Source organism: Lissotriton vulgaris, chromosome 12 (genome assembly GCF_964263255.1).
Source record: "Lissotriton vulgaris chromosome 12, aLisVul1.2, whole genome shotgun sequence".
Lineage (NCBI taxonomy): Eukaryota > Metazoa > Chordata > Amphibia > Caudata > Salamandridae > Lissotriton > Lissotriton vulgaris.
Genome location: NC_141700.1, coordinates 419,530,589 through 419,555,190, shown reverse-complemented (window position 1 = coordinate 419,555,190; position 24,602 = coordinate 419,530,589). Strand labels below are relative to the sequence as shown.

The window sequence follows — 24,602 nt, the reverse complement described above, 5'->3', positions numbered from 1 at the left end:
GTATGTTATTTTGGATGTGTGGTGCTGACAAACACTGACAGACAAGATGTTTGCAGGTGGTGGGAGTGTGTGTTTTGCATTATGACTCTGTCCTAGGCCAATACTTGTATGTGTGAGTGGGATGTGCTTATTTTTGGGGCAGACATGACCAACGGTTGTTTGCCTTGTAGCTGGTTGGACAGTGTCCGCTTGTGATGTAATTTCAGGGTGCCCCTGTAGTCATAGTCAGTGTGCCCCACAGAGTAGGTTCAGTGGCTGCCCTTCCAAAGTTTGTCCATCAGCCAACTTACATGCTACAGTTGCTGCACACTGATTAGTGGATATGCCACATCAATGCCCTGTACAATTTATGATTTACACAGTGCTGTCGATGCATTTGTGTTGAATCATCATTCTTCAGTGTGATAATCATGGAGACTACGAAGCTCAATGTGTGCATGCATTCACTAATGTTTATGCCATGCAGAGTGGCCTTGTGAGGGTACCCCCAGTTCTGGAGGGAGGGGGGTCACTGTGCGTCCTGATTCAGTGTCTGGCTGCTGTACTGATAGATGCTGACATATGACAATGTGTAAATGTTCATTAGTCCTTCTTTACTCTCATACCTGCAGCTCAAAGTACACCAACGTAAGGCTGTCTGGAGGGCCATAGCAGCAAATGTGCGAGCCCTGGGGGTATCAAACAGACGACACACACACTGTCACAAGAGGTGGGACGACATCAGTCGGCTGGCTAAGCAAGTGGCAGAGATGAAGTTGGGGATGGTACCAGGCACAGGGCGTGTGGCACGCCGCACCATGACTCCGCTGATGGCACGCATACTGGCAGTGACCTATCCAGACCTGGATGCACGTCTGAAGGGGCTTCAGCAGCAAGACAGCGATGGTGAGTATCCGGGGAGGGAGAGTTTGTCTGGGAGTGGATGCATGTGTAGAGTGCCTGTGTCTGCGGTGACACATGTGATGTGCGTGTGCTGCCATGCTGTGATATGTGATGTGAGTGGCAACTGTGATGTGTGTCTGTATGAGGCATTGGCCCACCATGGCCTTACTCTGCAGCTCCTGGCTGCAGTTTTCAGTCCTTGACATATATTTTGTTGTCCACATGGTCACTCTTCTTTGTGATGGTGGGTGTAGTCCCTATTATGCTGTACAGCTGTGTCCACTTAATGAGTGTTACACCATGTCAGTCTACTTTGCATGCACCTGCATGGTAGTGGCCCACACATCTGACAACAATGTGAACCCACATTGGCACATGGTGATTGTAATGGCCTATTTGACAATGTGGCATGTGTAGACAAAACAGGTGTGTGTATTCCCCTCTGGATCCCTTTAGGCTCTGGAAGTGGTGATGTTAGTTGTGGCTACATCATGTCCGTGGGGCAGGTCCATGTGGGCTAGGGGAACACCATCCATGGGCAGGGTGTAGTGCTGTGTGTCATCGACATTGGTCCACTCCTGCCTGTTTGTCCGCATGACAGGCTCAGTTGTGGTGTAACTGGTGTGTAGCAGCACAATGATTTGAGGGTGTGGTGGTTACCATGTAGCTCTAGGCCTCTCATGTGCTGCATTGCTCTGATATCGTGTGACCAGACTATGACACTTATACAACCATGTTTCTGTCACTAATGCAGATTCGGAAGACACCACGGCGGAACATGATCCTGAAAGTGGTGGGGAGACCAGCACGACAGCGGCAGCAGAGCAGGGTGAGACGGAGCAAAGTGACACTGACCACACCAGCGCTACTGAGGGTGACAGGAGTATGCATGAGGAATCTGTGGCTGAGACACAGAGTACCACTTCATCTGATGGCAGGGGGGATGAGTCCCTGTTAGCAGCCACAGGGGATGGGGACTCTGCTGCTGCATCTGACTACCAACGGCCACTGCCCACCCTCCCATCCACTTCCTCTGGGGCTGGCCGTATCCGTGTCACTAAGAGGGGACGTGTGACATTCACACATGGCACCGCAGCACCTGCACCTGTCCCCCCTGCTGCCCTCAGTGCAGAGTGCGTAGAGCTCCTGCGGCAACTTTGCGTGGGCCAGACCGCCCTGCTGAATGCCTTCAGTGCCCACGATTACAAAATAGGGCAGGTTCTGGCATTCATGGAGGGCATACACTCTGACGTGGGTGGCCTACATCGTACACTCCTGTCATTGTCAGGTACAGTGACGTCAGCCCTCCAACATGCCCCCTTTGCAGCTCAGGTGCCTGTGACGTCCACCCAGTCAGTGGCCACATCAGATGACAGTGAGCACTTGGGACATACATCAAGTAAACGTTACAACACTAGGAGCACAGCTCAGACCCAAAGCAAACAATCCCGTCCACAGACTCCATCCCCAAAGAAGGGCAGGGACCCCCCAATATGCACAGACCAGGTGGAGTCACAGAAGAGCAAGGCCAGAACAACATTGTGTCAGACATCAGGCTCACATGCTGCTGAGCCATCACCAGATATTGACTCTGCTATGCCCACAGAGGATGTGTGGGATGTCATGACTACACCTGGGGTGAACACAGGGACACACCCACCTACCACATCAACCCCAGAACAAAGTACATCGAGGCAGGTGGAGGGAAGCCCTGTTGTGACCAGCCCAGTCATTGTGGCAAAGAAGGGCAGTGTAGTGGCCATCCCTGGCAAGAAGGGACAGGAGGGCATTGTAGTGGCCATCCCTGGCAAGAAGGGACAGGAGGGCAGTGTAGTGGCCATCCCTGGCAAGAAGGGACAGGAGGGCAGTGTAGTGGCCATCCCTGGCAAGAAGGGACAGGAGGGCATTGTAGTGGCCATCCCTGGCAAGAAGGGACAGGAGGGCAGTGTAGTGGCCATCCCTGGCAAGAAGGGACAGGAGGGCAGTGTAGTGGCCATCCCTGGCAAGAAGGGACAGGAGGGCAGTGTAGTGGCCATCCCTGGGGTAAGTGGGAAGGTGGTCACTGTGGGGGGTACACCTTCCAGAGAGGCTAAAGTGGTCCGGAGGCGTAGCCAGCACAAGCGTACTGCAGGATCAAGCACTTCTCCAGAGGGAGTGGCAGTGTCTGCCCCTGAAGTGGAACAGTTGGGGGGTGTGCAGGTGGTGTCAACGCCACTTCCCATCAACCCCATGACAGGGAAGCAAATTCATATTCCAAAGAAGTGGAAGGGCACCCCTCCAACCTCTCCCACCCACACTGTGTCAAGGGCGTGCATGACTCCACCTCCACGTGCCACGGTGCCACCTGGTCCGCACAGCCCTCCACCTTGCAGGCCCTCTGTTATAGCCACACCACATGTCCCTCTGTCACACCAGTCAAGTCGACCTGCAGTCCCTGACACACAGCCAGGTTCCACTCCACATGACAGCCAGGAGTGAGTTGTCAACACCCTCAGACGCCTGTGCCACACATAGGTGTGCTACAGTACACCATTGTTAGCGATGTGGGTGTGTTCCTGGGCCTGTTGCTCTGATGTGCTGTACCCTGCCAAGGACACTGGGCCTGTTGCTCTGATGTGCTGTACCCTGCCCTGCCAAGGACACTGGGCCTGTTGCTCTGATGTGCTCTCCCCTGCCAGGGACTCTGGGCCTGTTGCTCTGATGTGCTGTACCCTGCCAAGGACTCTGGGCCTGTTGCTCTGATGTGCTCTCCCCTGCCAGGGACTCTGGGCCTGTTGCTCTGATGTGCTGTACCCTGCCCTGCCAAGGACACTGGGCCTGTTGCTCTGATGTGCTCTCCCCTGCCAAGGACTCTGGGCCTGTTGCTCTGATGTGCTCTCCCCTGCCAGGGACTCTGGGCCTGTTGCTCTGATGTGCTGTACCCTGCCCTGCCAAGGACACTGGGCCTGTTGCTCTGATGTGCTCTCCCCTGCCAAGGACTCTGGGCCTGTTGCTCTGATGTGCTCTCCCCTGCCAGGGACTCTGGGCCTGTTGCTCTGATGTGCTGTACCCTGCCCTGCCAAGGACTCTGGGCCTGTTGCTCTGATGTGCTCTCCCCTGCCAGGGACTCTGGGCCTGTTGCTCTGATGTGCTGTACCCTGCCCTGCCAAGGACACTGGGCCTGTTGCTCTGATGTGCTCTCCCCTGCCAAGGACTCTGGGCCTGTTGCTCTGATGTGCTCTCCCCTGCCAGGGACTCTGGGCCTGTTGCTCTGATGTGCTGTACCCTGCCCTGCCAAGGACACTGGGCCTGTTGCTCTGATGTGCTCTCCCCTGCCAAGGACTCTGGGCCTGTTGCTCTGATGTGCTGTACCCTGCCCTGCCAAGGACTTTGCACTTCCCGATTGTGATTCACCAGTGCATAGTCTATGGCATTTGCACATGATTTTGAGAGTTGCTGTTGTCTACTTATGTTGTGTAGCTACATCTGTGCAATATGTGAATAAATACAGTACATTATGGTGTGTTTTCTCTGTCTCCTTACTGATTAAAGTCATTTTCTTGTTTGACTGAGTTCCATGGTCTATTTTGTACATCACCATTGCAAGGTTGTATGTGGCCATATGATTTTTAGACAGGGGGACAGGTTCTTCAGTCCATTGTGGCCCTGCTGATGTTGTACTCTGTGATGGTTATTTGGCAGGCCATGCAGTTTTCGTGTGGGTGAATTGCTATTGCTGCATACACTGTTCACAGGTCACCTTGGGGGACACTGGCAGCACAGGGTGTGCAGCTGTGCTGTGGTGTAGTAGATGTTTATGATGTGATGAGGTGTGTGTTTCCCATTCTGTGTGCCCTGGCGTGTATGTGTATGGTCGTCTTGTGTTGGCCCTTGGTCCTGGTGGCATGGCTTACATGGCATGTGTGTGGCAGAGGTGTGCAGTGTGAAGGGTGTTAGTTTGTAGTGTATGTATGTGTGCCCCTGTATGGTGTGAGACACACATGTGTCAGGCAGGAGTTGTATGCCTGTTGTATGTTTTGTCTTGCCCTGTGTGGATGTTTGTATACAATTGTGTGGGCTGTGGGGAGTGCACTGGTGTTGTGTGTCCGTTGTCAGGCAATCCTGCTGTGCCTTTGTCCCTGGTTGTGTGTCGCAGTGTGTGTGTATTGTGCTTGTTGTTACAGTGCTTGTTGATGTGCAAGGGGGTGCACGGGATTGGCACCTGGCCTGTGACTACTTCGGGTGGTGTGCAGTGTTGGTCGGGGTGGTGTGTCGCTGTGATGTTTGGAATGTGTCCATGCCTTGCTGTTGCCCTGCCTTCTGCATTGTGCGCATGTGTTGACCGCGGCGGTGACGTGTCCGTGACCGTGACGTTGCTGCAGGTTGGCCGACGTTGTGTGTCCCGGATGCCGTGGGGTGCCTTGTTCTGAGGTGGGTGATGTGTGGGTGCCCATGTGGATGTGTTGTGCCCCCCAGCAGGATGCCAGTGTTGTGCTTGGGACCTGTGTCGGCATGTGTGTTGTGTGGTGTATATGTGTAGTGACGTACCTGCGGCGGCGTCCGCGGCGGCCCATCTGGCGATAGTGTTGCAGCAGGTACATGACCGGATGCATGTGGAGGGCTGGGTCCATGGGGTTCATGTCGGATCTCGGCGTGCGTGCTCCGCTGTAGACTTTCCGCCTGCTAGAGCTGTGCGGTGTCTCCGGTGCGGTGCGTCAGCTTGTTTGGTCCATCCTAATATGTCGAGCGGGGCGGACGTCATCGACCGCGGCGGAGGGTCTCGATTGGCTGCAGCCGCCGCGGTGGCGGGCGCACCTTGATGGCGGAGCGAGGCGCTCCGCGGCGGACGGGAAATGACCTGTGTTTACATATCCTAATGTGGCGGACGTGATTTCCACTGCTAGCGGGCGGAAAAAGCTGTTTTTCCGCCCCGCCATCGTTTCGGTAGTGCCACCGCCCGCTATCCTAATGGACCCCTAAGTCTTTAAAGTTTGGGAGAAATTTAAGTTTCCATATTGTGAGTTTACTCGAGAATCATCAGTCTAGGTGATTCAGCCTGGATGTAAAAGCTATATTGTCGCAATGTTCCCAGTAAATGGTGGCATACTGCATTTTCAATTTTAGCATTATAGTTAAACCCATTGTGTCTCATGCGTAGGCTCATTTTATCTCGTGCTTGTGACATTACTATGTTTAATGAGACCTTCATTAAATAGCTGTAAAAAAAATGTGCAGTCTTATGATTCCTTCTATACAATCTTGTTTCCAATTTTAGAGTATATCTTTGTATTTTAAAAAAACAAAACATATCTCTTAAGGTGGGAAAGGAAAAGTAAATCTATGTTCCAGAACGAGTTGTTAGAATTATGACCAAGATACAGAAATACAGGACAAATTAATATTACTGGTCACGCATTGCATGATTTTAAAGAACACATGCTGAATTGAGATTAGGATTATCCTAAATTACAGGAAATGATGCAGTTCTGTGTTTGTATTAAGGCCCTGACTAGTCGTCCTCAATCTACAAATCCAGCCTGCCTCAGCTTTCCTTAGGGATAATTCCCTATTTCCACCTCTTTGCGGGGTCTGTACCTGTTCCATTGCATGGAACCAAATATTCCTTTCATTGGGGTGGTGTTCTTGTATGTGTGTCGCTACAGGGTATCTAGCATCGTTATTCCGTATTCCCCTAATATGTTCTTGAACTCTTATTTTAAGGCTTCTGATGCTGCTACCCAAAGCATACACTGTATGGGTAGTGTTACAATTGATGAAAGATCTAATTTCATATTCTTTTTTGGTGTTACACTGAAATGTCAACTTTTTATTCAGGCCAAATTGGCAGAAGGTACAATTACCACAAACATAAAAACCAGCCGGTTTTGTTGTTAGCCAAGCGATATTACTCACAGTCTTTTCCTCTGTTACATAACTGGGGCATTGCATCTTTTTTAGGTTCTCTCCCCTCTTGTATACCACCCTGGGTTTGGATGGTACTGTACCCGGGGGCATGTTGCCAGATGCAATTAGGTGCCAGTTTTTACGTAGAATGTTATAAACATGATTACTGTATAAATCAAATTTAGTTATAAACAATATTTCATCTTTTCCTTTCTTTCTTTTGACTCTGTTAGCACTACCCTGTAGAATGGTGCTGCAGTTCACGGTTTTGATTCTTGACTCAGCTTGTTCAGACATTCATCAGCAAAACCTGGATCCCATCGCTGTACCCTGTTTCTGCAAGAACCAGTCTCCGTTATGAAGAAATGCATTCATTTCAAGGATCATGCGTGTCATTTCTAACAGCATGAGAGTATGTTCCAGATTTGTAGCACTCCGTTTATACAAAAAATGTCTGACAGCCTCTATACTGCAATCACTTTTAATGCATGTATATAAACTCTCTACGTCTAGAGTAACGAAGAGAAGATCTGGACTATCCCAGATGAAATCCTCTAATTTGCATAGAACGTCCCCAATATCCTTGAGTTAGGAGGGCAAGTTTTTGACAAAAGGTTGGAGATATTCGTTCCGATTCAGTCTGCACAACACAAAATGGCTGTCAAAGTCTGTCTTTGAGGGCATGTTGCAGGCCCCCCTTCAACCGGAGGTGTCCGATTGTGGCCCGTGGGGGTACCCAAGTGACCCCTCTTCTCAACCATGCACAATATGGCAGGCACTATTGAGTGCCCACCAACGGGTTCAAGGTTTTCCCCAACCACCCCTTTTTTCAATAGGAGCCTGAGTTCTCGTTCGGAACACAGGCTCCCATTGAAGTCAATGCGGGTCCGACCGAACGATGTTGGGAAGCATCATAACGGTCATTAGGACCAGCAGGATCCGATTTGTTCGGAAACAATTCCGAGACTGATTTGTTCGGAACAGTTTCCGAACAACATCGTAATCTGCCCCTTAGAGCCCACCGCTGCTGAGAAGGAGCATGAAACAGTTCTCAGGACTGGAAAAAACCTTTAAAACCATCAAAAGAAACCACACAAAATGTTAGTGGACAGGAGACCGTAAATGAACCCTCATTGTGCTTGAGCTCACCACCAGGAGCATGAAGAAACATACCCAAACGAAACAGGTCTATTGGGGACAGAGATATTTGAATTTAAGTGAGACACTCGTGTGCAGCACTCCTTTGAGCTAACAATCAATTCCAGGGGAGACTATGAGCTGTGCTTGAACATGATTCTTTTTTATGGGTGGGACTGATGCAGAAATATCCCCAGGAAGCTCCTGGGCTTCCTAGGTTAACCTTGAATGTATGAAGACCTCTTACGATACCAAGTGCACCAATGCTTATTCTCTCACCTCACTCCCTGTGTTGGCAGTCAGGCAGTTTGTGGAGAAAGGGAGGACGGGAGACAGTGAAAGTAGCAATCTGCCTAATCTCGCCCCGATGGGTGTGATAAAGTCTGTGCCACTTCATTACAATCTGACAGGTCACACCTTCTAGAACAAAAGTAGAATAGAGTACGGTATTTATTGTGACTTGCAGATTTTGATACAATTGCCACCAAAAGTCACTTTTAATTCACCATAATTTAAGAATAGGTTCAATCTATTTTATTGAATTAATTTCAAACCCTGGGTAATCTGATTTCCGTATTCAGGATCAGAAGGTTTTACTGGTTCTTAGTATTCCATGGAGTCTGGCAGGATCACACAAAACCCTATGCAATATTTTTCAAAGTTGTCCCCATACCTTTCTCAGGGCCCAGCAAACATGACCTTAAGAAACGTTGTCTTGATATTCAAGCTCTCCAGAGGCTACCTGTCAGTTCCTAGGCCCTCTGTGATGGATGTTTAATATGCAAAAAGTTAAAAAGTTAGCTAGTTTGCACTGTTTGCTATGAAGTGAATGTCAAAGCCAATAGAATGGATTCTTTTACAGGGAAAGGCAAATAGGGATATATTCCTGAAATACGTTCCATTGGTAAAATGTCTACTACTGTTGAATGCCTTATTTTCTACTTTGATTTTATGGTGACACCATATAACAAAGTCAGTAGGCCTGACCATTTATAAATACATGTTATATGTTTGATTTAGATGTGTGTACAATGTACCCTGGGTCTCATTTTGCGAGTTGGAAACTCCATATAGTGTTTGGGGAGTCCATCAATCAATGTATTCATTTAACAATCCAGACATTAGTTCTTGCTTAAATTGTATATAAATAAAACAAACACCTGAGAGGGGTTCTATTGCTGGTGTATATTCTCCAAAATGTATGCAATAGTCACAACTGTGTGGTGAAAATCTGTTGAGACCTCTCCAGAGGGATCAAAAAACCATAGAATTTATCACGATAGATGGCAATCTATACTACTATAATAAAGGAAGAACTTTGAGGCTTTGAGGCAGGTAAACTCAGGAACCACAGCACCAATCCACTCACCCGATACACCGTTGTAATCGTCAGGGAGTGCAGATGGTTATAGGCTATATAAATTTTTTTAAAAAGCGTTATTTAAAAAATGTACATTAAAGCAGCGGACAGGCCGGAGGAGCGGTGACCAGCGGCGATGAGGTGACAAGCAGCGGACAGGCGGGAGGAGCGGTGAGTTGACGAGCAGCGGGCAGGCGGGAGGAGCGGTGACCAGCGGGGGTGAGGAGCGAGGAGCGGCGGAGCGGTAAACTGAGGAGCGCGGGGGAGGAGCGGCGGCTGAGGTAAGGGGACCCACGGACAATTCGGGGCAGGCGGGGGTCGGGGCAGGTGGGGGACGGCCCGGGCTTCTGCACAATGTCGGGGCGGGCGGGGGTCGGGGAAGCCTGATTGCTCCCGGACAAGGTCTGGACAGGCTGCTAGTATCAAATATTTGAATTCCCCTTCTATACTATTGCAACTTGACCATTGCAGGTATAAGAAAATGCTTTTATCTCGTCACTCAGTAAGTTAACATTACTGCATTAAATGGCTCAAAGTTATTATTATAGATGTTAATCAGCACAAATGCTTTAGGTCTGAAGTCAACCTAAAACAACAGAAAATATGGTGACGCTAAATAAGACTCCCCTGGGGAAAGAAAGAGAAGCCAAGGTCCCCCCTTTAGCTCAACTCGATTTGGTAGCAATTGCAACTGTGCAGTAAGAGGTAAAACTGTTGATATGTTCTGAATGTATGGCTCAGGTTTTTTGGCAACAAAAAATTTCAAAACCCGTTATAAAACCCAACTATTCAGAATAATGCAACTTTCCACCCAATCCATATACGTTCCAAGAAGAGAAACATAGTTTGAATAAGAGGAAAATAAGTCATCGCTGAGGCCTTATAGGAAACAATGCTTCTGTGAGAGTAATAAAATCTGACTCAACATCTAGCTCAACATGTGCAAGAATAATTCTACACTGTGATTGGGTGCTGTAGGGGAATGGACATTTTGCAGGATACCCCCATCTTTTTGCCCCCATTTTGACTGCTACCTGCAGGTTTTCCGACTCTGAGAGTGCACTGAGGCCTGCTAACCACACCTCGGGCCAGTGTTCTAAATCCTAGCAAATGGTGTATTTAATTGGTACCCCAATTGGCATAAGCTGACTTACTTATAAGTCCCTTGTAAATGATACCAAAGGTACTCAGGGCATGTAAGACAGAGTGCCACCCCCCCCAGGGATTCAGCTCTAGGTGTGCCACCCTGTGTTGGACAAAGTACAAAATGGCTCCCAACCTGCCACTGCAGCCTGGAAGAGCAGTTGTAAACTGCTAGTTCAACTTTGTCATTTAAACCAATGGTAAGTCTCCACTTCCCTTAAGAAATATATGTAAGTCTGCCCAAGGAAAGGCCTATGGAGCCCTACAATTAAGTCGGACAGATACTTTTAATCTGTCCTGACAGCAACACTTCCAAATTGTTGGTTTGTTGTGGAAATTTTAGCAGACCCATTGGCTAACACAGAGCTAGTGGTTGACCTCCCAGCCTGGCCAACATCTGGATAGAACTACTAAAGTAGGTACTTCAAGGTATCAAATTAATTGTGGTATTAAGCACGTCTTGTTGCTCAAGTCGAATTTAATGTCACTTCTAAGGAAAAGCAACTTTTAGTTGCCACTTTACAGCCCAGTTTGTTCAGTGGCCTCCCACGGTTGCTGGCCACCAGACAGCTTTCTGCTCTGTTGGGGAGTAGTGTGAATGACTCCCAGGCTTAGGAACAATGGTAGCCTGCGACAGAGTGAGGTGCTATCTTTCCCTTACATGAAGCCACTCAGGGTGTTTGCCCAAATGGCGAGCTTCAAAGGCGAAGCTGTCTGTGCTGGGCAAATTGTGATCACGCTCTGGAAGGGTTGCCTCTTTGTTCAGGTAGACAAGCTGGTGGCAGGACCAGATAGAGGAGACCAATGCCCAAACTGGTAATCCTGTGGGTATGTATCCCCCAGGTACCCACACCCCTAGGTAGGGCTACCGAGCTCCTGACATCCAAGGAAGGGTTGAGATATCTTGTAAGTGGAGAGAATAGTGAACTCTGGAAATTGTTAGATGCCACACATAGCTGGAAGTCATCACAGGGCAGGAGGAATCCTGGTAGTCCATTGGCTAATGACCGCATTATCCCTCCAGGGCCCTTTTTGGCCCTAAACATGGCGCACCAGGCACCCTGATCCTCAGATCATGACAGAACTGGAGAATGAGCAAAAAAGGACTGCCCTGCTAACCCTCGGACCAGGCAAACAGAGGCTTCTAAATGCTGGACTGACATGCCGCACCTTGGGTTAGCGAAGAGATGGCTATGTCTGTGGCTTCTGGCTTGAGGAAAAGTCACTCCCAAGCCCCAGACCAAAGAAGTGAATCCATGGGTCAGTGGGCTGAGGTCATGGAACCCCAACCAGGGCCATCAAAACTGTAATAGTCCAACTCTGCAAATCACTAGCCACTTCTGGAGAATCGTAGCTGACTCCTAACGGGTCCCCCAAGGGACCGATCCTCGAAGGCAAAAGGTTGTACCCAAGCCTGCAAGGCCCGGGAGTGTCATCTGAGTACAGATTGGTCACCCGAGAGGGACACTGGCCTCCACCAAAAGATATTGCTGCACCCCTGTGACCGGAGATTGGTAGCTCAGCAGCAGCTGGCCTTTTACTAGCTCAAAAAATACCAGACCTCTGTGGCCAAAATCGCCGCACTTGACCTGTGACCAGAGGAGTAAGCACAAGGACACCCCCTTTGACCACCCAGCATCCAGAGCATCTTGGAGCATTCTCCATCTCCTGCATCCTCAGCATCAGGACCACTCTATTGAAGTCTATGGCGGTCATGCTGTAAAGTTCAGAACGGTCCAGGGAAGACATGGCTTGGCAGTTCGGGATGCACTGTTCCCATGAGGCACAGGGTCAGACTGATTTGCATATAGCCATGTCTGAACTGGGGTGGCAGAGTGGGCTAAAGAACGGTGATGGATTAAACCCAGATCTCTTGACTGGTTGTGAGTGTCTGATTGATTCAGGGGCTCCGTCCATCACCAACCCCTTTTGTAAAGTTCAGAACGGCACTAAAGAGCACTTTGGTGGCAAGTCAACTGTCCAAATACTCCTTTGTGGCCCCCTGACCTTCTTCCTGTCAGATTTGGTTGCCCCAATTAGGCCAAAGTAGCCAAACACAACTCTTTCGAGTTTTTCAAACGTTTACAAACTTTACGGATATCAATGCTTGTCTGCACTGAGATTTACGTTTTCTTGATAAATCTATATATCCGGGATCCTCCGGTGGATGTGTTGCATCTTGGACTCTAAAACTTCATGAATATGTAATCTATGCTTCTAAATGTTTAAATAAGTTCCCTTGTTTAAGCCTTGCTGCTCGAAGTCACAGCTAACAAGGTTTAAGCTTAAGGATTTACAAATTAGCATGGCAGTTTGTGTGAGTGTATTGCACGGAAAGGTCACCCAAATCCGCACAGGGGCTATCAAAGATCATAACACCTTAATTTCCTCCAAAGTTTGTGTACATCCTGCTACGGTTTGCTTGTTTGTCAGTAAATGCTGTTACTCTACACCAACACTGCATACTTATTGACAGCTGGGATAACATAAGTGACAAAAGCCACATACCCAAATTGCCTAGAACACCAGAAGTTGTGGCAGAGCAAGGTCTATAAAAAGCTTTTGGGACAAGCGTCTCAATCCTACATAATCTAGACAAGAGGTAATAAGCCTACCAAGGAGACTGCAAACCACATTTGAATTTCTGAAGTTAATTACAACACTGTCATTATCATCAGTCTTTGGCGAATGCCAACACATGATATCCACCTAATCATGTTGATCTGGCTATACAGCAATAAAACTGTCCCCCAGTCTTTCATTTATCCAGTGAGAAATTGTATAAGCGTTGCTCATGTTAATCACTTTGGACTGGTCTAAGGAGAGGAATCACATGCTTTTGTGTTCAATGGCAAAAGCTGCTGACTTTGGGGATAATTGGAGAGTAGAGGATTTTTCTTTTAACAGAGATGGGTGCACAGTGAGAATATTAGTTTTTTAAGGCAGGGGAGATTAAATATAGCTAGATGCCTTCGGTAAATAATTACGTGACAACATATAAACAGATGAAACAAGGTCCCGTCATCCATGATCAGTATTTATTAAGTCCACCACAGTGGGAGTAGAAGCATCCTTAATAAGTTCTAACTTCTGTGGAGCAGAGCCTGCAAAATGGTCCTTAATATTTACATCAATGGCATTTAACTGTCTGATAATGGAACTCATGAACACGGTGATCTGACCCTCCATGCTAACCAATATAGTATGGATCAACTTAAATTCACTGTCACACCCTGGTCCCATTGTACCAGTTGTTCCAGAGTTGGTAACAGCATTCAGCATAGATCTAGACATAGATTTCCCTTTCCCCGACAGGCCAGATCTTTTTTCTTCTTAGAGAGATCACAAGCAATCCTTACTCAGTTTGGACCCAGAATCCTCCACACAGTCTACAGTGAGAGGTATCTTAGTAGCAGAAGGACTGGAAGCACACCCACTCCTGAAGCCTATAGCTTCACTTATGGTAATTTGGGAGGTTGGAAGGATATCAGGCTGAGGATTTGAGACATTAAAAGAAGCCCCAGAAGCGACTTGTTTTTAACCACTCCCAGTCTCTCTTCAGTGGAGTCAGTTTGTCATTAAGTGCCCCATGAAACTCCTGAACAAATTGGCGATGGTAGTTAAGAAGGAACATTCCTTACTAGTCATATTTGAAGATTTGTTTCGCCATGGTAATCCATTATATTGATTACCAGGGACAATTTTGTTCACAGAACCAATATAGGTACCCAGCCCAACCTACTCAAAGCTCTGACAAGGCAGACTGGTCCACCAAAGTATGTCCCATGTGTGTCCCGCGCAGTGAGGACCTGGTGAGCCCTTAACAGCAGCAGATGTGGACAGCCTGCCTCCTCCAACTGGGTTGGCAGTGCAAACCAGTGTGGATGTTGAAGTCCTTGCAGCCCCAATTAAGTCTTAGGCCTGGAGGCTTAGCTCATGTTTCCTCATGATGTTGTTATACTGTGTTGGTCCCTCAACGACTTAGCAGGTTCATTTCACCATTGTGTGCACTTTCAGTTCCTCAGCGCTCCCAAGAACAACCCATCCATCACTTTCAACAATGGGCGTGACATAGCTGGTCTGCGTGAATGTCTCTAAACCATGCTCCAGCTTCTACATCGCGAAGGGCGGCGGGTACTCTCTTTGATTTCTAGTTTACATGGAGTGCCTCCCTCTTAATGGGCTTCATGCTCAGTCAGACGTCTGAGGGCCATCTTTGACTCAAAACTTTCCTTCACTTAACAATTAAACTTCATAACCATTAACTTGCTGTTTCCAACCTTGTCATATTAGTAGGATTTTCCATATGCAGATTCCTTACTGAATCTTACTGAATTGCCATTTCCCCAGACGCAATCCTCTACTGTATCTACCGCTGCCATGGAGTCTACAAAAGTCTTGGTGCAAAAATAATGAGATAGCTCCAAAGGATACACAAACTTGCTGCCCACCTCCTTTCTTGCTTGAAGGTACTGACTACACCTTGCCTGCATTTCATGGTAAGTAGAATGCTAAATTAGAACCCTCTGCCCAATTCATAGTTCACAAAGTCCTGGACAATTTGTCCAAGCAGCTCCTCTCTTACCATGTGATTAGGTTGGTCTGTCAGCTTTGTCTCCCTGTGTTTATGGAAAGGTCTCTACACTTTTTTACTTCTTAACCATTTGAAACTACTTACCCTTGAGTCTTCCTGAAAACCATAAACACTTTAAGGACCCCATACACATTTATCAAGTACATACATGAAATCATGTACACGTTTTTTGCTGCACTTCTAAACCGTTCACACCCATGCTCCACACAGCCTCCAAGCTGAACAATTGACAGTGTTTGCGAATGAATGGTTGAAAGATTGACTTTATTGTATGCTGATATGTTATATTAATTTTAAAATTGTATTACCTGTTTCTAATGTCTACAGGAGGTAACTTGGAATACATAGTAACAGAATGTGAATCAGATCCTGAATGTCGAAACAACAAATATCGATGGGAAAGAATAGCCAGGATAAAATATTGAAAACAAAATATTGACAGGTAAGCCGGTCTAGATTTTTGATACCTAATTCCACATATATGTACCTGCATGGTACATGTGTCTTCAAGGTAGGTACATGTGGAGTTAGGACTAGTACATTTAGACTTCCCTATATGTACTTTCCTTTCGCTATTTTGTCCCTCGATATTTTGCCCTCGATATTCTTGCACCACAATATTGTTAGTGTTGATATTTAGGAGTACAATCGAGAAAAAGAATTATAGGGGAAGGAGCAACAGCCATTATCAAAATGAAAAAAATATACCAGTATCCATTTATGCAGAGCTTCAGAGAAATTATATGTCATATAAAATTTATGAAACAACACATGATTCAAAAACTGTTGTTACCTAGATGGCAAGCTGGTCTGTAGTAGATTGCTGTTACATGTGTGAATCTCCTCCATATGGTCATTCATTCAGGGCGATTATATAGTTTGGCAACATTCAAGGGCTAAACATAGGAGAGCTCAATGTTTCGACAAATTCTGCTGTGATTGTAAAGGCTGCATGAGCTAATAATATATTTGCATTAGACAGATGGGCAAACTTTATTTAGAGGTACATGTTCCAGAGGTTCAAGAATGGGGGGATAATATGTGAGTGAGACGACCAAAGTTCTAGGGTTTGCCTTGTCATTTCGTTTGATAGACTGGAGAAAAGTAAATATTTTGGTTGATTTTTGCACTAGCAAATGCCGGATAATGACAGTAAATAATCTACAAAGCAAAAGGAAAATCTCAAATTATTTTAACCCAAACACCACAAAAGCCCAAAACAAATCTTTTATAAAGCACTGTAACATTTCTCCTCTTTTTCATCCTAATGAATAATGTGCGGGAACAGAGCCACGAATTTCATTTCGATTCTTTTTACGCATTCAGCAGAAAACTACAAGGCCTAGATTTACCACAGGTTGCATGGGCGCTATAGTGGCAATGCACACATGTGTGCTACATCCCCAGGGTTTTTAATGAGTAAAATGACGCAATGCTTGGAGCTACTTTGCTCCTCTTTGCACCTTGCAAGCACCCAGCTAAATTGTAAGTAAATAACCTCCAAAACCTGGAAGGCATGTTGTGCATTTCGTGGACCCAAGCAAGTGGGGAAACTCTTTAGTTTTGTTTTCAGAGTTAATTCTTGGAGGCCAAATAATTGACGTAGGTATTTTAAATATTCTGCGGGATTTGCAGATTCATGCAATTTCCACAGTTTTTTTACTCTCCAAAAAATGCTTTTTTCGATTCTTTTTGGACCCTGTAAGACCCCCTCCCCCCATGAGGTATAGGGGGTCAGGGGTCAGGGTGTTGCTACCCTGCCCCCTTTTCCTTTTTTTAAAAAAGTTTTTGCTTGTGACTTGGTTCAACCGAGTCAAAAGATGTCTGTCAACACTTCCTGGTTTGAACTGTTGGTAGCCATTCAGATACCAGCACAAGCTCATAAGCAGTGCATTGCGGGGGTGTGAGTTATAATTAACTCAGCTAACTAACTTGTCAGCCTATTGCTTCCACAGCCACCCTTGCACCATGGTGCAAGGTTTCCTGCAGGATTGTTTTTGTGCAGTATAGGGAACCTTCCTGCACAAAAACAATCCTGGTATGGTTTTTCCTGCAGGAAATGCAGCACACATAGAAAGAGACAAAAAGAGGAGAAATAAAGTTATTCCTTCCTGTTGCTCCTCCCCTGGGAAGGTGTAAGGTTTGGGCGCATCCCCAGATTCACATGGTCATGTAAATCTGGGGATGCGCTACAATTCATGGGTGTTGGGTGAGAACACCCACCGCAACGCCCATGGAACGCCTCCCTTGCACAGATAAGGAAACACAGTGATTTGCGCTGCCTTGCCTTACTCCATATCTATGAGGCCATACAAAGCCATGCAAAGTGACTTTACGTGGCCTCATGAATATAATTTGGTGGTTTACGCTGTCATTGCTTCACCAAAAGTGCCACAACAGTGGCGTAAGGGGCTAGTAAATACGCCCCGACATTTTTGCATGTTTTTAATAATATGGTGAGGGGCCACTGAGCTCCGAGTAATGGATAGCTCGTAAAGTGTGGAATGAGGACGGATTTAGGATGTGTGCGAGCACAGGGGCTAATGTTTAGCCTTTATTGAACATTAAATCGAAGGTGCATCCATTCAGGAAAAGCGGACTGGAAATCCTTTAGGCTATGTGCAGCAATACATGCAGCCCATTGGGGCAAAGATTTTGCCAGACTAAGGAACTGACACTACCATAATGCACTTTTCTGACTTTGCAACGTCCATGAAGAAGTTTTTCAGCGAAACGCGTCAACGAAAGTCAGGTGTTGTAATTAGCTTTGTCTGCGCATGCCCATACCAATAAAAAGCTACTCACTCTCATCTGCCTCTCTACCTGGACATTCCCCACGGAGCTTGTTTTAATAATATTAGTGTGAAACGATCTTGTTTCAATATTTTTACTTACCAGAGAACAGAGAAACACTATTTTTGCAATTGATATTTTTGACACGCGATTTCTGCATCTCGATATTGTTGTGTTCTATATGGTGTCAGTGATTCCATTTTCAACCAATTACTTTTAAGCTAGCATCCCTCAGTGGCATGTGTTTCATTTTGCCAACATTTTTCGGGATTGATTTTAGCATTTTATAGCACCCCACTTCTAATAGGCCAAGTCAGCAAAGGGTCTAACATGTGTAATGAATAACTCTTCAGAATGGTCTTTGTGAAGGCTCGCCGTTACTATTTAGTAACTTTGCAATAGCTGTTGGATTTATTACTCTCGCCCTGCTTGCGTGATTCTCTACAACTATTGAAAAGAGCTGTGACAAGGAGTACATTTACTTTTAGACAGGATCTCATTTGAGGCTTCTGGGGAGGGAAGCACATTGTGTTCTGTGCCCGTCCCTCCATTCTGCACAGCACTATAGTTTGTAAAGTGACTATTCAAATGGGAAACAATAAATGCTCGACACTCTCCATCTGCTGATTCCCCCACCCCCCCCACCTCCGAGGGCACCCCCCCTCCCGGCTAAAACAAGAAAAGACACTGACACCCCCTCAGTGCCGAGAACGCAAGAGAGAAGAGAGATGTAGAGTAAAATCAATACAGCAAATCGAGGAAACATGACAGGTTTCTCCTCACTTAGAGAATTTCATTTTCAAGGAAAGTCACCTTGACTTTAAGAGGATAAGCGAGTCTGGAACGGTGGGCCTGCTGGCAGCTCCACTTCGCATGTACTACATGGTTCAATGAGGTCTCCCGAAAGCATCCATGGCGTTTAATGCTTGGTGTAGGGTTCTGACTCCTCTCTTTTTTATTCAGAGGAGAGCTGGTTGGTCAAGCTGATCTCTTGTTGTTGAAATTCAATCAAGGGCATTACAGTGTAAACCAGCTGGAAAAACAAAGGGCTTAGGGAAATCAGTTGCTTAAACAACAACAAACAAGCACTCTGTAATCTTCTTAAGGAAATTAATGAAGGGAAGCCCTCCTCAGCTTGGGCGGATAATGATCCTGGGAGATCACATAACAGACCTGGGAGGTTTATAGGGAAGGTACGAATTTAGGAGAGCTGTTTTAAGCTGAATTTCACCGCCACAAAAGGAAATTTGGGATAGGGATCACAGCCCCCATTCAAAACTTCAAAAGTGGTTTTTGTTTGTTATTAGCTCTTAACTGGGAACAGTGGGACTAATCTTTTATGCAAATCTATTTAGACAGGATTCAGCGTTTAGAAATGGGTTTATCTCTCGGAGACAAAGTGAAGAAAGAGTTGGAGTTTGCAAATGACTGTATCGGGAGCATTTGTTTCGAATAGGATATTTAGGGTCCAACCTTCACAAATTGTGACAAGTATTTTTGTGACCAGTAAAGAATTGTAAGAACCAACCAATGTATTAATCGGTTGGTTGTTAAAATTCTGAATTGTAGTGGGCTAGCCTCCGACCTACCTCATGAATATTAATGAGATAGGTCGCAAATTGCAACTCACTAACATTGGAGGTTATCGCTGCAATGGTGACCTGCTGGAGTCAGCAGGTCACTATGTCTTTGATTATTTTTGATGAAAATTTCTGTTTAAAGCAGTCCATTTCTTTTAACCCCTTCGCTGCGGCGGCTATTCCGCCGCAGCGCTAAGGGGGAGGTGGGGCCGCGCGGCGCTCCCGTGCTCGTGACGGAACCGCTCCGTCACGAGCCTCGGGTGAGCTGCGCTTGTGACGGAACGGTTCCGTCACGGCCCCGTCCGCTCTTTAGAACGCCCAGCGCAGGCGCGGAATCCGCGCAGCGCAGGCGCGGCGAGCAGTCCATGACGGAACCGTTCCGTCACCAGCACTGCCCACCCGAGGCTCGTGACGGACCGGTTCCGTCAAGAGCATGGGAGGGGTTAATGAAGCAAGACTATGTTTACAAACACAAGTTTAAATGTTTCATTTTAAGCATATGCAGTGGTGCCGTGGACCACTGCTCTTAAGCAAACTTTTTTAATTCACCACGGTGAAGGGGGGCTCAGAAGACCCCTCTCTTTTGAAAATGTATTACCACCTGTGTTAAGAAGGTGTCAGTAAACAATGAGGGGCTTATTTACAAGCGCCTTTTGCCACCGGTGCAGCACTTTTAACATGGGAAACCGTGGCGCACTGGCGGCGCAAGGAGCTTGTAAATAGGCCCCTGAATATTTTGCAACCAGGCGTAGGTGACAAAACACTGGTATTTAAGATATTTATTTAGTTTTTGAAAGGGATTCCATTTGGAATCATACTCTAGGAGTCGAAAAAACAATTCTGACTCCTCAAATGAGATTAGTATATAAGAAAGCATTTTAACAGTCGCCAACTCCAAATAGCAGGGTTTGTGGCCATTAAATTGCTTAGTACATTCTGGCCTCTATTTCTTTTTTATGATGTCAAGCATTGTTAATGTGTGTGAGTACATATGGGTCGATTTAAGTTAGTGTATTGCATGCTCTGAACCCTGAACAAGCAGCCTGTGTTGTCTTTCTTTCTGTGTGCAAAGATCAGGTGCAACAAATAGATCTATGAACAGCATTATTCATTGGGTTCCGTACAGTCAAAAGAGTAAAAAAGCAAGTGTGTATGAATAATCCAGTTTTCTTAGAATGAATTGTCGTGTATACCTCAATTTAAAACAAATAAATTTTCTGACACTAATGTTTCTCTTTGATTGTTATTTTTTTTATTAACGATATTGGATTTTCTATAATATTTAGGAATACCAGCAACATGCCTGGCATGTGTAGAGAATGATTTATTGGAAGCAGAACAGAGTCCATAACCCTAAAAAATATATACGTTTTATATTGAATCGTATGTAGGAGCACAGCCTGACTGCATTCATGCACTGGTACATCATAATAGAGCACCGCAGTGGCTGTGCATTCAACCAAGCGGAACATTGACTGTCTAGAGGTTAGTTTGGTGGCATGGAGCTCAGAGTGTCTTTAGGGAGCCTGCTCACACAGAAAGCAGGCCTCCCTTCTGCCACAGCAGTTGGTGAGTAGGTAGTGGCGGCCCATGGCGTGAACCGCTGCGCCCCGCTGCATAATCGGCCTCAGTGTACAGTTCATTAGTCCTGGTTCGGATGTTTCGGTCCCTATGGGGTCTAAAGACGGTTTAATATGCTTCTGCTTTTAGTGTTTGTCTTTGTGCTCATAACAGGCCTGGGGGATGAGTAGGCCATCTGTGGTCAAAGATCGGCCCACAGGCACAGGCAGTCTACCCTAGCGAACCGCAGTGAGCAGAAATATCCCAGTCAAGGTTTGCACATAAACCTTCAAGGCATTTCCCAAGCATTCCCAACCCTCAGACAATTCTCATAGCTGTTTATTTGCCCGTGCAAGTCAACAAGACGCTTGCAAGTTACCTGTTTCACGAGAAACTTTTCTGATTTAGAAAAGCTGATTTTGCATTTTAAATTAGTTTAGTCACTTGGGGATTGTCATGATCAAATCTACGAGCAGGAGTGAGAATGCAGAAGGGTTTGGGCATTGTACGCACGGAAGTTGTCAGTGTGTGAACACCCACAAATCTACACATTTGTGGCTACTCACAGACTCATCTCAGGCCCTTTTCTGACCTGGAAATCTCACATATTTACTAATATCACGAGCGGCTGTAAATCCCTTTGTAGGGTAGACTGGGAAAAAGCCCCCCCCCCAAACTTGTGGGGAGAAAAAAACATAGCAAATGCATTTGAATGTGGGCGGAGGAAAATATAGGTGTGAAGATTTTTATAGCAGAAAATTGAATTGTCATCAACATTCAAAGATATCCACCGACTGCACTATTAGAGAATAGTAATTGGAGCATTGGGTTTGAAAGCAAACACGGGGGAGCGCACTAATAAAGAATGGGGGCTACGAATGGGGGAAGCAAAGTATCCTCGACAGTGGGGAAAGCAAGGGAGTGAGGAGACATACAGAGGGAAGGCAAGAAATCACTAATGCAGCACAATGAGCTGTATCGCAGGGAGAATGACACACACTGAGCCTACAGGAACAGACGAGAGACCCAATTAACTCTGGGCTCAACTAAGCTGTGATTGACAATGTCACAAGACAATGGCTGCAAAAGGAAGAAAATGCAAAGCTAAAGGTCTGAAGAAGACTGACTCAAAGCCCACTATAAACATAAGCTCTAGCATCATATCGGTCTTTTGAGGACAGGTGGCTAAAGCTGTCTGTAAATGAGACCTAAATTATGGTCCTGCACGACAGCATTGAAACCGTTCTCCAGCCATGAGCCATCCAATCCCCACTTGGTTGAAGTTCTGATGTAGTCACATAAATAAGGTGGAATTCCGGAAGTCATGTAATGGATGGTGCATGGTTGAGGAGCGGCAGCTACTGTATTATTTAATAACTGCCCTGAGGGCAAAGCTTCAACCTCCTTGGCAAGCAGTTCTCTGCTGTAGTGTTCTCCTAAGCCTGGGTACCTGCCAATGAGTAAACCACACATGGAGCATAGTATTGCATGTCTTTATTCTGCTAAGTGCAACTACAAACTCAACATTCTAAAATGAGCTTACACTGCATTCCTTTCTGACACCTACATCACAGCTCTACGGAGTCCGCTTGGAGCCAAATGGGTTCCGTCATAAAACTCGCAAGACACTACGCGCCCGATGTAGGTGCCCTAATACCGGTCGGAAACGGCCGAATTCGGCCGTTTCCGACCGGTATTACGGTTTTCAGATGTAGGGCATGCATTTACATAATCGGTATTTTACCGATTCTGTATTTACCGATTCGGTAAAATTACCGAATCGGTAAATAAAGACTCGGTAAAATACCGATTCTGTAAATGCAGATGTAGCTGGCACATGTCAGAGTGCCACAGGGCTTTAAGAATCGGTATTTTACCACCCAATCCTATTGGGTGGTAAAATACCGAATACAGGTGTGCATGCATGCACATCTGTACATGCACACCTGTGCAATGTGACACACAGACATGCCCTTAGGGCATGTCTGTGTGCCACATGGCACACAAGTCCGGAATTGGGGTGCTAGAGGGTGTCAAAGTGACACCCCCTGCACCCTAGCAACAATCGGAATTTACCGAATCGGTAAATAACGATTCGGTATTCCACATTGATTCCTATGGGCTTCAAGGCCCATAGGAATCAATGGGGGATACCGATTCGGTATTTACAGAATCGGTAAATACCGAATCTTACCGATTCGGTATTTACCGATTCTGAAATACCTACATTTCCCCCCCTCTAATGTACCACTTCTTAAATACCGAATCAGTATGATTCGGTATTTTAGAAGTGGTAAATTAGAATTACCTACATCGGGCCCTACATATCCCCATCTATTACATAAACAATTAAAAACGCTTACAAATCAGTATATATATATGTATGGACAATTACATCTCTTCAATAAACATTCTCAGTGCTTTAATTATTCGACCTAATCTGGTTACTGGAAGCTGGGATCTGTCATCTTCAGGATTAGAGATTTCCAAAGACGGTAAAGAGGTAACAGCAGTCACTGAGTTTTCAGGTTCAGTTTTTCCTTCACCAAGTCGATTAGACGACCGATGAGTCAAATGCCGAAAGTGAGAAGAGTCTCCGGTAACAGACTTTCCAGGACATTGGTCAGTCGCCATGTGTTTCTTGGTGGACACTACAAGCAAAGGTTCAGCAGCATATGGAGGATCAGATTTCCTTCTTTGCATTTGTTGGGCAATCACTAAATCTTCTTTCTTAAATTCAAAGTTTTTTGCATGTTGCCTCTTGTCTGCATAGGCTTTAATATTCTGCTTATCAACCAAGATCCTTTGTACGAGTTGGGTTTTCATATCTTTCTCTATTGTTGGTCCATTGAGGTAATTTGGTTGTCATTGCTCTCCTGAACATCGCCTGTGATTGAGTTAGGTGTTAAATATAGGTTTGTAGGTTGGAATTCAATGCCGTTTTTAAACTGAGCCTCTCAAGAGTTTCACACTGTACTGCTTTCTTTAGCATACTCATTAAATGCTCAATGAGTCCATTGGTCTGCGGCCACGAAGGGGTACTCTTCTGATGTTTTATGCTCAGATGCTCCAGGCAATCCTTGAATTATCAACTGTTAAACAGCGGGCCATTATCAGACTTCAAAATGGATGGAACGTCTCATGTCGCAAAGATGCTATATAGTCTCTCAATGAATCGCTTGTGAGTTGTGTATGAGAGATCTTCGACTAATGGAAAATATGATTACCCATCCACAAATACCATCAGATGATTTCCATTATCGAGTGGATCTAAGAAATCAATGACTATTCTCTCCTGTGCATCATTTGGGAGTTCTGACGTTGATAAGAGTATGTTGAGTAATATTTGTAGAAAGGCATTTTCATAGATGACATGCTTTGAGTTCCTTTTCATCTAAATATGGAAACTAAACTCGGTCCTGAAGAGCTCTTCTTGGGGCAACAATACCACAATGTCCTTCGTGAGCTACCTCAATTATTTTTTCTTATACTCTCCGGAATTAGGATTCTCAGCCCTCATCGTATAACTCCTTCCTGAGTTATGGACAGTTCATCATTACCATTTTTGCACTTTTGGTATTCACAATCACTGGTGAGAAGTCGAGGGTGGCGGTTCCATGACTGATGTGAAATTATATGTTTCACCTTCAGCATGTCACTGTCATGGCAA

At 45.9% G+C, this 24,602-nt stretch overlaps 1 protein-coding gene across 1 annotated transcript; it reads left to right on the top strand.

Moving 5' to 3' along the window:
- The first annotated feature begins 575 nt into the window (after window positions 1–575).
- Window positions 576–3,424, top strand: LOC147674117 (uncharacterized). Its single transcript, XM_086946462.1, has 2 exons — window positions 576–885; window positions 1,637–3,424. Exons 1-2 carry the CDS (start codon window positions 576–578, stop codon window positions 3,358–3,360), a joined length of 2,034 nt encoding a protein of 677 aa, XP_086802588.1. The 3' UTR covers window positions 3,361–3,424.
- Window positions 3,425–24,602: the final 21,178 nt, after the last annotated feature.